This window comes from Coregonus clupeaformis, chromosome 7, assembly GCF_020615455.1.
Source record: "Coregonus clupeaformis isolate EN_2021a chromosome 7, ASM2061545v1, whole genome shotgun sequence".
NCBI lineage: Eukaryota > Metazoa > Chordata > Actinopteri > Salmoniformes > Salmonidae > Coregonus > Coregonus clupeaformis.
This window is the reverse complement of record NC_059198.1, coordinates 12,828,127-12,843,518: the sequence shown is the minus strand read 5'-3', so window position 1 is coordinate 12,843,518 and position 15,392 is coordinate 12,828,127. Positions and strand designations below refer to the sequence as shown.

The following is a 15,392-nucleotide window of genomic DNA, read 5'->3' as shown; positions in this document are numbered from 1 at the left end:
TTCCTATGAACAGCATGACGTGAAATAGAACTGTTAAATTACATGCGATGTCTAAATCTGGCATCTCTACAGGCCATGGCCTATCCTCTGCTATCTGCATGATCAATCATCAATGCTCAGGGTGGGGACGGACAGCGCATCTCAGTATGGAGGGCAGTTCACAATGAGTGTACACTACACAAAAGTATGTGGACACCCCTTCAAATTACTGGATTCGGCTATTTCAGCCACACCCGTTGCTGACAGGTGTATAAAATAGAGCACACAACCATGCAATCTCCACAGACAAACACTGGCAGTAGAATGGACCATACTGAAGAGCTCAGTGACTTTCAACGTGGTACCGTCATAGGATGCCACCTTTCCAACAAGTCAGTTCATCACATTTCTGCCCCGCTAGAGCTGCCCCGGTCACCTGTAAGTGCTGTTATTGTGAAGTGGAAATGTCTAGGAACAACAACGGCTCAGCTGCGAAGTGGTAGGCCACACAAACTCACAGAACGGGACTGCCAAGTGCTGAAGCGCGTAGCACACGGTTGCAACACTCACTACCGAGTTTCAAACTGCCTTTGGAAGCAACTTCAGCACAATAACTGTTAGTCGGGAGCTTAATGAAATGGGTTTCATGGCCGAGCAGCCGCACACAAGCCTAAGATCACTATGTGCAATGCCAAGCATCGGCTGGAGTGTGTAAAGCTCGCCGCCATTGGACTGGACTCGTTCTCTGGAGTGATAAATCACGCTTCACCATCTGGCAGTCCGACGGACGAATCTGGGTTTGGCGGATGCCAGGAGAACGCTACCTGCCCAAATGCATAGTGCCAACTGTAAAGTTTGGTGGAGGAGGAATAAAGGTCTGGGGCTGTTTTTCATCGTTCGGGCTAGGTTCCAGTTAAGGGAAATCTTAACGTTACAGCATACAATGACATTCTAGAAGACTCTGTGCTTCCAACTTTGTGGCAACAGTTTGGGGAAGGTCCTTTCCTGTTTCAGCATGCCCCTGTGCACAATGGGAGGTCCATACAGAAATGGTTTGTCGAGATTGGTGTGGAAGAACTTGACTGGCCTGCACAGAGCCCTGACCTCAACCCCATCGAACACCTTTGGGATGAATTGGAACGCCGACTGCGAGCCAGGCCTAATCGCCCAACATCAGAGTTTGCAAATAAATAAAATAAGTATATATATCTTTTTGTTATTTAATTAAAGTTATGCAACACCTAATTCCCCTGTGTGAAAAAGTAATTGCCCCCTTACACTCAATAACTGGTTGTGCCACCTTTAGCTGCAATGAATGCAACCAAATGATTCCTGTAGTTGTTGATCAGTCTCTCACATCGCTGTGGAGGAACTTTGGCCCACTCTTGCATGCAGAACTGCTATAACTCAGCGACATTTGTGGGTTTTCAAGCATGAACTGCTTGTTTCAAGTCCTTCCACAACATCTCAATTGGGATTAGGTCTGGACTTTGACTAGGCCATTCCAAAACGTCACCACTGTGCCTTTTTAAACATGTTCATGTAGACTTGATTGTGTGTTTTGGATCATTGTCTTGCTGCACGACCCAGCTGCGCTTCAGCTTCAGCTCACAGACAGATGACCTGACATTCTCCTGTATAATTCTCTGATACAGAGCAGAATTCATGGTTCCTTCTATTAAGGCAAGTCGTCCAGGTCCTGAGCATCCCCTAACCATCAAACTACCACCACCATGCTTGACCGTTGGTATGAGGTTCTTACTGTCGAATACAGTGTTAGGTTTTCGCCAGACATAATGGGACCCATCTCGTCCAAAAAGTTGACTCAAGTTTGCCAAAATGCACCTGGAAGCACCTGGATGATCATCAAGATTCTTGGAAGAATGTTCTATGGACAGATGAGTCAAAAGTATACACATTTTTGGATGACATCGGTCCCATTATGATTGGTGAAACACACATAACCAGTCAATCTTCGTGAAAAGAAGTAATAGCCTTCTGCATCTTATTCTAGTCCTATATTATTCAAGCATGTCATTACAATGATGAAGATAAAGACAACAAAACGTTTTTCATTTACCTGTTGAACGCGAGGAAGGAATGAAGAAACAATAGAGGAAGAGGAGGTAGGCTAATACGCACATTGCACAACATTAGGGGAAATATTATGAAAGGTATATATGCGTCAGCCTACTAATTATACAAATGCAAAATAGACCCTATTATACACTGCTCAAAAAAATAAAGGGAACACTAAAATAACACATCCTAGATCTGAATGAATGAAATAATCTTATTCAATAATTTTTTCTTTACATAGTTGAATGTGCTGACAACAAAATCACACAAAAATTATCAATGGAAATCAAATGTATCAACCCATGGAGGTCTGGATTTGGAGTCACCCTCAAAATTAAAGTGGAAAACCACACTACAGGCTGATCCAACTTTGATGTAATGTCCTTAAAACAAGTCAAAATGTGGCTCAGTAGTGTGTGTGGCCTCCACGTGCCTGTATGACCTCCCTACAACGCCTGGGCATGCTCCTGATGAGGTGGCGGATGGTCTCCTGAGGGATCTCCTCCCAGACCTGGACTAAAGCATCCGCCAACTCCTGGACAGTCTGTGGTGCAACGTGGCGTTGGTGGATGGAGCGAGACATGATGTCCCAGATGTGCTCAATTGGATTCAGGTCTGGGGAACGGGCGGGCTAGTCCATAGCATCAATGCCTTCCTCTTGCAGGAACTGCTGACACACTCCAGCCACATGAGGTCTAGCATTGTCTCGCATTAGGAGGAACCCAGGGCCAACCGCACCAGCATATGGTCTCACAAGGGGTCTGAGGATCTCATCTCGGTACCTAATGGCAGTCAGGCTACCTCTGGCGAGCACATGGAAGGCTGTGCAGCCCCCCAAAGAAAAGCCACCCCACACCATGACTGACCCACCGCCAAACCGGTCATGCTGGAGGATGTTGCAGGCAGCAGAACGTTCTCCACGGCGTCTCCAGACTCTGTCACGTGCTCAGTGTGAACCTGCTTTCATCTGTGAAGAGCACAGGGCGCCAGTGGCGAATTTGCCAATCTTGGTGTTCTCTGGCAAATGCCAAACGTCCTGCACGGTGTTGGGCTGTAAGCACAACCCCCACCTGTGGACGTCAGGCCCTCATACCACCCTCATGGAGTCTGTTTCTGACCGTTTGAGCAGACACATGCACATTTGTGGCCTGCTGGAGGTCATTTTGCAGGGCTCTGGCAGTGCTCCTCCTGCTCCTCCTTGCACAAAGGTGGAGGTAGCAGTCCTGCTGCTGGGTTGTTGCCCTCCTACGGCCTCCTCCACATCTCCTGATGTACTGGCCTGTTCCTGGTAGCGCCTCCATGCTCTGGACACTATGCTGACAGACACAGCAAACCTTCTTGCCACAGCTCGCATTGATGTGCCATCCTGGATAAGCTGCACTACCTGAGCCACTTGTGTGGGTTGTAGACACCGTCTCATGCTACCACTAGAGTGAAAGCACCGCCAGCATTCAAAAGTGACCAAAACATCAGCCAGGAAGCATAGGAACTGAGAAGTGGTCTGTGGTCACCACCTGCAAAACCAGTCCTTTATTGGGGGTGTCTTGCTAATTGCCTATAATTTCCACCTGTTGTCTATTCGATTTGCACAACAGCATGTGAAATTTATTGTCAATCAGTGTTGCTTCCTAAGTGGACAGTTTGATTTCACAGAAGTGTGATTGACTTGGAGTTACATTGTGTTGTTTAAGTGTTCCCTTTATTTTTTTGAGCAGTGTATTTCAAAATTAAATCAAATTCACTAGCCTATCATTTAAACTTTGTAGGCCACGTCCTGCACCAGCATCGCATGTTCTCTCCCACCTTCATGGTTTGAATGAGGTCCGTATTTCCAATCCATATAATACATTATAATACAATACAGTACAGTAATACAGTCCACACTCAAAAAGATTAGACTACTGGAGCTTGTTTCATTTATTACCCAAGAGAGCACAGCGACATCTATGGGCTTTTTCTGTCGTGCGTAATGTGCGATAGCCTATATCACAGGCTATGTATTGGATAACGGCTTGGGATCATAAAATGTTGTTACTGTATCATCAGGCTCTGGTAGCATCAGGCTTGAATTTTCATGTCGATCAAAGCTCTAATCAAATCCAGATATATTTATATGCTTTAGAATGACACTTCCGGTTTTGGCGGTAAATAACAGGTTACCAGGGAGAAAAGTGATTTATTCTTGGATGGAACATTTGTAAAATACCTGGGAAATATTCAACCCCATCCTGTGCCACGTAGCAGATCCTGCCATGTAGCCAACCAACAGCGCTGAGAGTACAGTGGCATTGCATGCGTATATAGTGACCACATTCTCTGATTTGGTTTTAATTAAAATTAGATGACATGACAAACCTTTGTTTTGACAACAAGCAATTGACATAGAAGTGAATGTAGTCTTGAGAATCCACAAGCGTCAGGGAAATGTATCTATATTGTGTGGTCAAATCAGGGGCAGAGGGTAGCCTAGCGGTTAAGAGCACTGGGCCAGTAACCGAAAGGTCGGCAAGGTGGAAAAATCTGCTGTCCTTGAGCAAGGCAGTTAACCCCCAATAATAACTGCTCCCCGGGCGCCAATGACGTGGATGTCGATTAAGGCAGCCCCTCGCACCTCTCGGATTCAGAGGGGTTGGGTTACATGTGGAAAACACATTTCGGTTGAATGCATTCAGTTGTGCAACTGACTAGGTATCCCCCTTCCCTTTCCCAAATCAGTGGTACAAAACATGAGTCATGCGGTTGTTACCTGTACAGAGTCCAGCTCCGTGGGCGGGGCCTCCCTCCTTCACTTGTTTGACGAAGATGGTGTCCATTGGTTCCAGCCTGTTCCTCTGTCTCCCTGGAAACGGCAGAAGCACACAGGGGGTCATATCCCATGCTTGGCAGAGTCAAGGGAATATCACTACTAGGATTAGCGCTAGCTACATCACTAGCATTACAGCTTGCTGGCACTTTAAAATGTTAGCATAGGTACACATCTAACATATGAAAACATGGTCTAGGGAGGGAGAAATAGTGTTATCATTTAAAGAAGAGGGAGAGCCCTCTTTTCAGATTAACACAGCAGGGTTACTCAGGTGGAACCACTAAATTGCACGCCTCAATATGTAAAAAAGATTGCATCATTACACATTAACATAGGCTTCTCCACACAGACCCCTACTTTTAGTGGTCAGTGTCCCGAATATGGGGTGAACCCTGAATTGCGCTTAATGCTTATTTGAACTTAAAATAGTCTCCCATTACATCAATGCATGACTAAGTAAAAATGTTACGTAAATGCCTCGAGGTTAGGATTCATCCCTCTACCTATAGCAGGGATCATCAACTAGATTCAGTCGCGGGCCAATTCTTTCTTGAGCGGATGGTCGGGGGGCTGGAACATAATTACAAATAATTTGTAGACTGCAAATGAACAGCAAGAAGCCCAAACAGATATAATGTTTGACTAAAACATAATAATTTCAAACCTTGCTTACATTTGTATACGATCACGTGTCTCTCTATTATGAGTGGGAATACAGATTTCTTAAATGAACATTTAAATAGGCCTACATAAATTTTAGGATAATTTTTTTTTTTTTGTATTAACTTTATTTTCATGTAGATAAACTTTCCCTAATAGCGGGACTATTTTCTAATGATTATAAGCAATTGTTTTACTAACTTAGTCTGTCTATTAAACTTTCTATATCTCCTCTTTCCAACTGTCCTTTGATGCTCAAACAGCTAATCCCTAGATGCGCGGGTGTGTAGAGCGCTATAGGCTTTGACACTTGCTTACCAAGACGACATTGAATGTTCCTGAGTGACCTAGTTACAGTTTTTACTTAAATCAGCTTGAAAATCTATGGCAAGAAATGAAAATGGCTGTCTAGCAATGATCAACAACCAACTTGACAGAGTTTAAACAATTGTAAAAAGAATAAATGTGCAAATATTGTACAATCCAGGTGTGCCAAGCTCTTAGAGACTTACCCAAAAAGATTCATAGCTGTAATCGCTGCCAATGGTGATTCTAACATTTATTAACTCAGGGGTGTGAACACTTATGTAAATGAGATATTTCATTTTCATTAAATTTACAAACATTTCTAAAAACATGTTTTCATTTTGTCATTATGGGGTATTGTGTAGATGGGTGAGAAAAAACATACATTTTAAATTCAGGCTGTAACATCAAAATGTGGAATAAATTAAGGGGTATGAATACTTTCTGAAGGCACTGTACAAGCACCACTGTGTGTTTGTGTGTGTGAAAAGGGTAGGGTGTCATCATTGCGTGTGAGATAGAAAGTCAAAGTGAAAGCTATAGGAAGAGATGAGAGTAGGGAAGTGTGTGGGTGTGGTAATGTATTCCTATGTGTCTATTTGTTTGTCTGAGCGGGTGAGACAAGAGATTGAGGGAGATTTTCTCAAATGTCCGTAAATTGAAATGCTGCCGGTCAAATGTCCGGCGACACATTTCATAACCGGTGGGTGGGTGCGTGAGTCCCTGGGCTGTGTGCCACCCTGTCAGTTTAAACACAGTACTCTGGACAGGCAGTAGAGACTAGGAAGCTTTGTCCTCTTTAAAGCCCTTTATTACGAGTAGAGTGTCAGAACCAAAGGAGAAGGCAAGCACAACAAACAGTCAGCTTCTGACCTTAACATAACCCTGAACAACTGTCATTTTCACTATCATTACGGACAGAGAGAAAAACAGAACTCTGTAAGACCCACGTGGCGAGACATGCAAATACAAACATCAAAGTGTATCGCTCTTGCATAATCATGTGCCACTTTAGGAAAGATGTGCATTTTGCTGACCTAAACTCCCTCTTGTGGTGGAAAGTGCTATTCCAGAGGATCAATGCTTCTGATGAGTGAAGAAATGCTCTGAATACTGTATCGGCCAACACTGGTCTTATAGATCTACTCTATTGGTGTCGAATTGTCTATTTATTTATTTATTTTGCCAAAGCCTTTGCCTACAACAAATTAACACTATTCTGGTGTATTTAGGGCAGGCCTATAGCATATCTGCAGTATAGGCCTACTGTAGCTACAGTAAAATGGCAGAAATGACCAAGGTGAGCACATAACAGACTAAACCTAACCTGCAATGTGACAATTTGTGCACGTTATCCTGTTTTAACTACAACTTGAATTCCACCATAACAGAGCGACACCTTTATTCCAGTAGATGGCACTAGACGGCATACAATCAGGAACAATGCCATTGCTTACAATGTTACTTACATGATGAGAACTGTAATAATCCTAAGGGTAAAACTGCATTACGCTTCACCTTCATGCTATTTCACTATTCAACACTTTCAAAACGGATGACAAGTGTGTCATCATAATTTGTCTGAAGGATGCCATGGAATCCAAGTTCAAAAGGAGAAGGCTACACGGCTACTTCCATTTGAATGTAAAATGGTTGTAATATAATGTCCAAAAAGGGTATCTAATGTGCCCTAAGGTTAAATAAACTGACTGACAATACTGCTTAAAAAAGAAAGAGATACAGTGAGGGAAAAAAGTATTTGATCCCCTGCTGATTTTGTACGTTTGCCCACTGACAAAGAAATGATCAGTCTATAATTTTAATGGTAGGTTTATTTGAACAGTGAGAGACAGAATAACAACAAAAAAATCCAGAAAAACGCATGTCAAAAATGTTATAAATTGATTTGCATTTTAATGAGGTAAATAAGTATTTGACCCCCTCTCAACCAGAAAGATTTCTGGCTCCCAGGTGTCTTTTATACAGGTAACGAGCTGAGATTAGGAGCACACTCTTAAAGGGAGTGCTTCTAATCTCAGCTTGTTACCTGTATAAAAGACACGTGTCCACAGAAGCAATCAATCAATCCGATTCCAAACTCTCCACCATGGCCAAGACCAAAGAGCTCTCCAAGGATGTCAGGGACAAGATTGTAGACATACACAAGGCTGGAATGGGCTACAAGACCATCGCCAAGCAGCGTGGTGAGAAGGTGACAACAGTTGGTGCGATTATTTGCAAATGGAAGAAACACAAAATACCTGTCAATCTCCCTCGGCCTGGGGCTCCATGCAAGATCTCACCTCGTGGAGTTGCAATGATCATGAGAACGGTGAGGAATCAGCCCAGAACTACACAGGAGGATCTTGTCAATGATCTCAAGGCAGCTGGGACCATAGTCACCAAGAAAACAATTGGTAACACACTACGCCGTGAAGGACTGAAATACTGCAGCGCCCGCAAGGTCCCCCTGCTCAAGAAAGCACATATACAGGCCCATCTGAAGTTTGCCAATGAACATCTGAATGATTCAGAGGAGAACTGGGTGAAAGTGTTGTGGTCAGATGAGACCAAAATGGAGCTCTTTGGCATCAACTCAACTCGCCGTGTTTGGAGGAGGAGGAATGCTGCCTATGACCCCAAGAACACCATCCCCAGCGTCAAACATGGAGGTGGAAACATTATGCTTTGGGGGTGTTTTTCTGCTAAGGGGACAGGACAACTTCACCGCATCAAAGGGATGATGGACGTGGCCATGTACCGTCAAATCTTGGGTGAGAACCTCCTTCCCTCAGCCAGGGCATTGAAAATGGGTCGTGGATGGGTATTCCAGCATGATAATGACCCAAAACACACAGCCAAGGCAACAAAGGAGTGACTCAAGAAGAAGCACATTAAGGTCCTGGAGTGGCCTAGCCAGTCTCCAGACCTTAATCCCATAGAAAATCTGTGGAGGGAGCTGAAGGTTCGAGTTGCCAAACATCAGTCTCGAAACCTTAATGACTTAATGATCTGCAAAGAGGAGTGGGACAAAATCCCTCCTGAGATGTGTGCAAACCTGGTGGCCAACTACAAGAAACGTCTGACGCCAACAAGGGTTTTGCCACCAAGTACTAAGTAATGTTTTGCAGAGGGGTCAAATACTTATTTCCCTCATTAAAATGCAAATCAATTTATAACATTTTTGACATGCGTTTTTCTGGATGTTTTTGTTGTTATTCTGTCTCTCACTGTTCAAATAAACCTACCATTAAAATGAAAGACAGATAATTTCTTTGTCAGTGGGCAAACGTACAAAATCAGCAGGGGATCAAATACTTTTTTCCCTCACTGTAGTTACAGAGGACAAAAACGCCTCTCTTGCAGAGAGAGAAATCCAAAAGCCTGCTCCTCCCTGCTACATCAAGAGAAACCTCTCCACATCCCAATCCAACATCAATCCGACAACACTCTGACTACTGTACAAATTTGATTCTGGAAGTTTCCAGCCCTGCAGCTGGATGAGCGAGATTAAATCAGGGAATCAACAGCTTTGGATATTTTTTATGTCCCTATCCTACTAAAGTAGAATGACAGTTGAGATTGATGATGAAATAGGACAATGTTACATATTTGACCTTTTTAATTCGCAGACAGCTGTTGGCTGGATAAGGATAATCATGAAATAAAATGTAATTTTTTTACTTAGATAAACATTGCTACAGCCAGATGTAAATATTAGAATCAGATTTGTTTAATCAAGCAGACCAATAGGCTTTTAGCTGTAGTGTTACAGCAGCACTTACAGTAGGTGGCTTTCCCTCCAAACTACTACTTGAAAACTAATACAGTTGTTGAAGCATTCTACTAGAGGACATTGTACTGTAATGAACACGGCTCCAGACAGTGGTCTTGTTTCCAACTGCCAATAACCTGCTGAAAATCTTAAATGTTTCTTTTGTGGAAGAAGTTCCACTCCTTTTGTACTTTTATTGAACAGATAGGACAGTAGAGAGAGGTAGGAGAGGTCGAGTCAAAGGGCAGTGGGCTGGATTCGAACCCATGCTGACTCTGGCATAATATATTTTTTCCGGGGTCAGCGTGGCTCTAACCGCTGGACCACACAGGCCACAAACTGCTTCAAATCGAAAAACCCATCATAACATGTTATTTTTAACATAATAAAAAGGATAACCTTGCATAAGGCCTTAGGAGTATGTGCTAACATCCTAACCTGGTGGAGCTCTCTCTCGCTCTCTCTAGAGTACTGTTTTCCAGGCAGGGCTGGTCTACAGTGTAAAGCCCCGTTGGTTTGGCTGGGCTTCAGCGCTGCGTTAGCTGGTTTGGCTGCGCTCCCTGCATGCGCAGCTGGGCCTGGTTGTGTGGGCTGGCTCCATCACTCTCCCGTTGTTTTGGGTTAGATAATGTTATTCTACAGAGGGGCTGGGACCAGCGCCCGTCGCCCGCTCACTCGCCTGCATTAGCCCAGACAGAATGCAACAGGGCCTTCTATAATAATTTTCTCTCCCTCTTTCTCTTGCACAGTTACATAGGGCACAATGCACACAAACAATCACATAGGCACATGTGGATGTACACGCACTCATGCCTTCTCTTCATCTCACACGCCCCCCTTGTTCCCTCTCTCTGTCCCTTTCGCTTGCAGAGAGGGACAGGCCTCTGCTTGCCAACACTTAAAAAACAACCAACAGAGAGGACTGTGTGTGGAGATGGTAATCTGTGACTCTCTGGTACAACATAAATTATGAAAATAGGAGGTGCATGATCTCTAGTTTCTATATAAACACTAAGAGTGATTCTGCCCCAGCCCATGGTGTGGGAAAGTCTGGGAAATAGGCAGAGATCATAAACCAATAATAATCTAGCAAACCGCTTTCAGTCACGGTGCATCAACTTTTAATAGGTGGGGAGCAGTGGTGAACAGCAATCTTCAAGTCTTTCCACAGAATTTCAATGAGATTCAAGTATGGGCTTTGGCCGGGCCACTCAAGGGCTTTCACATTATTGTTCTGAAGCTATTCCAGCATTGCTTTGGCCATTGTCCTGTTGGAACATACATATTCACCCCCAGTCTAAGGTTGTTTGCACTGAAGCAGGTTCTCATCAAGGATTTGCCTGTATTTGGTGCCATTCATTGTTCCCTTACCAGTCTCCCAGTCCCTGCCGTTGAAAAGCATCCCCATTACATGATGCTGCCACCACCATGCTTCACGGTAGGGATGGTGTTAGATGGGTGATGAGCTGTGCCTGGTTCTCAGACTTAGCGCTTTGCAGTCAGGCCAATTTTTGTCTCCTCAGACCACAGAATCCTTTGCCTTGTGCTCCGTCTTTCACATGCCTTTTTTTTTTGCAAACTCCAGGCTTGCTGTCATGTGCCTTTTTCTCAGGAGTGGCTTCCATCTGGCCACTCTCCCATAAAGCCCAGATTGGTGAAGTGCTGTAGAGACTGTTGTCCTTCTGGCAGGTTCTCCCATCTCAGCCAAGAAACTGTAGTTATGTCAGAGTGGTCATTGGGTTCTTGGTCACCTCCCTGACCAAGGTCCTTCTTGCCCGTTTGCTCAGTTTGGTAGGACGGCCAGCTTTAGGCAGTTCCATATTTTTTCAATTTCCCAATGATGGAGACCACTGTGCTCTTGGAAACTTTCAATCTAGAAATTGTTTTATACCCTTCCCCAGATATATCTCGGAGACAGTTCCTTGGACTTCATGGTATAGTTTCTGCTCTGACATGTACGGTCAACTGTGGGACCTTATATAGACATGTGTTTTTCTTTCTAAATCATGTCCAAAAAATTGAATTTGCCACAGGTGGACTCCAATCAAGTTGTAGTGACATCTCAAAGATGATCAAAGGAAATGTAATGCACCTGGGCTCAATTTGGTGTGTCATAGCAAAGGGGTGTGAACACTTATGTAAATTAGATTTCTGTATTTCATTTTCAATACATTTGCAAAAAATGTATAAAAACATGTTTTCACTTTGTCATTATGGGGTATTGTGTGTAGATGGTTGAGACATGTTTTATTAAATCAATTTTGAATTCAGGATGTAACAAAAAAATTTGGAATAAGTCAAGGGGTATGAATACTTTCTGAAGGCGCTGTAGGTTTCATCCACTAAATCACTAGAACCTCCCAAACCATGTACTCAAAACAAGTGCACAGATGGGGCTCTACCAGAGCACACGCCCCTTTGCCCTTCCAGTCTCCAAAGTGCCCTTTTCAGTGGTGGTATAATTTCTCAAAAAATGTTATTTTTTTGTTGTTGTTGTTCTGAACCCACTGCCCGCAAGTCGTCATTCAATTCTCATCTATGCTTCAGAACCAAAAAGTTGTGCGTCTTGATTGTTGACCAATGACCAGTCATCAGCATTGACACGCAAAGGCGGGCGTCATTTCCTCCAGGTTCGCCTGGCAAAAACAGAGTAGGTCTATGTTTATATTATCCATAGTTTAGAAATCTCCTACTGACTCATCATTGACAGAACAATAGGCTACCTGGCGATTTGATTGATATTGTTTTATATAGGCCTAGTTTGGGTGGCTACTGGCTATAGCCTATGTCTAAAGATAAGCAGCTGTAACATTGCACTGCCTTCAATATTATGGGATGAAGATGTAACATATTCTGGCAAATGTATTACGATATTTGTGAGGAAGAACAGGGCTACCCGGCTGGCAACGAGCACTCTGCAGGCAGGCTGCCCTCCAAAGCGATGGCGCGGTGCAGACAACCTCTGCTAGAAGTAGGCCGTATGATTTGCTCTCTCTGGACTCCAGAGAAGTTACATGATATATCCTTAGTTGCTATTGGCTGGTAACAATGACTTTCAGCTCCAAATGCAGTTGTAAAACACTGTTTATTTCTGTAACCTATCTGGGTTGGGTTGGATATAGTAATGGTAGGCTACAGTATTCGTACAATCTTCTATTTTGACTGGAATTGTGTTGGTCATTTTTGGGGTGCCCTTTTTTTAAGTTTGAGAACATGCCCCCCAAAAGGTCTGTACATGGCCCTGAATGTACTCCTAACTGTCAATCAACTCAGGCTGGAGTGTTCACCTGCCTTAACCCCCTGAAGGTCTTGTCAGTCATTCAGATACAGTATCAGTGTGTGTGTGTGTGTGTGTGTGTGTAAAAGCCCATGGCACAACATTCCACTGAGCTTACGTTGATCACTGGGTCATTCCTAAACAAGTAATTTCTATGACTGTTACACTCATGACCCATGCGAAACATACCAGCATCAGACCTGTCAACCTTGAATAATTTTTTATGAGTACCACTTCAGTGTGGCGGCAGCACCACCGGCCCCTATGACGGCGTGTGTGCGACACCCACACAGCTCAAATCATAGGCAAATGCTTTTCTAGACTAATAATGATGTTGGTAGAAGACTGCCTCAGTAGGAATGGTAGGCTATAGATTGTTATGGGTACTTGGTAATTGGCTACTCTTCAGTACCTAACTAGAAATACATTTAAATGTACAATCAGGGCTCTCCCTACGATTTTCTGACAAGGTGGTGCTGATGTAGGCCTAAAGGTTGGGTAGGGGGAGGTCCGGGGGGTCAGTCAACTTCTCCCTCAGGAAGTTGGAGCATTTAGCTTTTTTTTTTCTTCCTGTAACTGCCATTTCCTGAAACCTAGAGTCTTAAATTATATCAACCAATGTAGCCAACACAGAAGTATTGTACTTGATACTAAATTAAATTAACTAGGTTTAATTTAGGGGTAATTATTATTTTAATTAATAGGTGCCTTGATGTGGATAGTCTAGTGAAAATGTAAACTGGCTTCTTAATTTTGTTTGAGGAGAAAATTCTGAATAATTAAATTACTGGATGCAATGTAGTAGTCTAGCTTACTCAAGGCTATGGAATTTGAAACAATTGAACTAGGCATATGTGAGCTTGTTTCAGATCTCTATCCCTGACCTAATCCATCAATTTAGGTCTGACTACTAGGCTACCATTCATTCCAACATGCCTTGTGGTCATTAGTGAACTGACTATTATCACATCATTAGCAGCCTACTGTTGACATACAGCTAAATCAAGAGGCCAGATCAAGAACTGATTAATTAAGATACTGTTAAAGATTAGTAGGCCTAACATAACTTTCTGTTAAGGACAGCTCTCTCTGTCATGTCTGTTTCCATCGACATGCACTGAACTACCTCAACACTGCACGTTTCCTTGCTCGTCAATGCTCTTGTGCCTACTACCGTTGCGGAGATCAAAGCAAGAAAGTGTTCTTCCTTAATTGACTAAACGCTGCATCTAACTTCCTTTCATAATGATGCCTAAAGCTTACCATATGCTTCCCAGTCAAAACAGTTTGCCCATATTTTGACTACTTTGTGAAATTTTTGTCGTTTTGGTGTTTGGCAGTAAAAAAAAAAAAAAGGCTAGTCGAAGTCTTCGCCTCTTTGTCAATGATTGGTCAACACTAGGGATCCTTCAATTAAGTAGTTGTTGTCATTCAACGACAAAACAACTAGTTTTCATGCAAATTTTTCACTTGAGAAATACTGCACCAAACATCTTATTTAGATGTAAAATTGCACGACTAAGACCTCCTCGGCAAAAACACCTAAATTAATTATGTACAAAAAAAAATCTGAGCAGTAGACCTCGGGCTTGCTTTTTGACTCCGAAAATGACCTCGAATCAGAAAAGGCTGGTGACCACTGCTTTAAGGGAAGAGTTAGGGGATTTAAAGCCCACCAGAGAATATTGGAGAATTATATTTGCTTGTGCTATTGCTCCCTCTGCAATCTTTATGGAGGCCAACCAAAATCTGCCAGAAATGAAATAAAAATCAGACATCTCCTGTGAAGACCTCCACACAGAACAAAAACAAATATTTTAACAGATGTAGATTTGTATGTTTCTGGAGCGCTTTTTTGTCCCCGAAGTATCACAGCTTCACAAGCATAATACAATACATCTCATGTGTATATATCCTCTTCAACAGCTAAGGAAAATACACAGCCAGAGAGAGAAAGACCCAACAGAAAAAAAAATGAGCGCGAGAGAGAGGGGGAGGAAACGAGTTAGAAGACTATTTGAAATAACAGCCATTCGATATGTATACAATCATTGTGAAAAGCAATAAACTGAGATCAACACTTCTAAACACAATTCCACAAACACACACAAACGTGAACATGCACACACACAGGCATTCATCATTCCCCGTCTGCATGTTTAGATTGTGTCGAGATTCCTCCATCCCAGGCAGGCTGTGTGTGTGTGTGTGTGTGTGCGCGCGCGTTCCTGGGGTTTGAAGGGGTTCCAGCGGCAACACCCAGATAGTCAACATGGGGTGAGGCGAGGGGAGCAGGCCCCCTCTATCCAAACAGCAACAGCCTCATCACACATTGGCCCAGAGTCAAGCAAATAAACTCCACTGCTGCTCCGGAGGGAATATGGGACCGCATGACACAGGCTAAAAGGGCTGTCTAGGGCTGAAAGAGTAAAAACTGTGGGTGGATCTCAATACCTTAAAGTGTCTTTCCTGCCTGTGTCCAATCTAATACACTTAGCTACTGATCTGAA

General features: G+C 43.3%; 1 protein-coding gene across 4 annotated transcripts in view; it reads right to left on the bottom strand.

Moving 5' to 3' along the window:
* Positions 1 to 15,392, bottom strand: part of LOC121569373 (rho GTPase-activating protein 21) — a 109,886-nt gene that overhangs the window by 33,844 nt on the left and 60,650 nt on the right. For all 4 annotated transcript variants that reach the window (XM_041880269.2, XM_041880268.2, XM_041880266.2 and 1 more), the window contains one exon: positions 4,805 to 4,897. In XM_041880269.2, the coding sequence (XP_041736203.2) occupies positions 4,805 to 4,897 (93 nt within the window). The remainder of the gene's footprint in view (positions 1 to 4,804; positions 4,898 to 15,392) is intronic.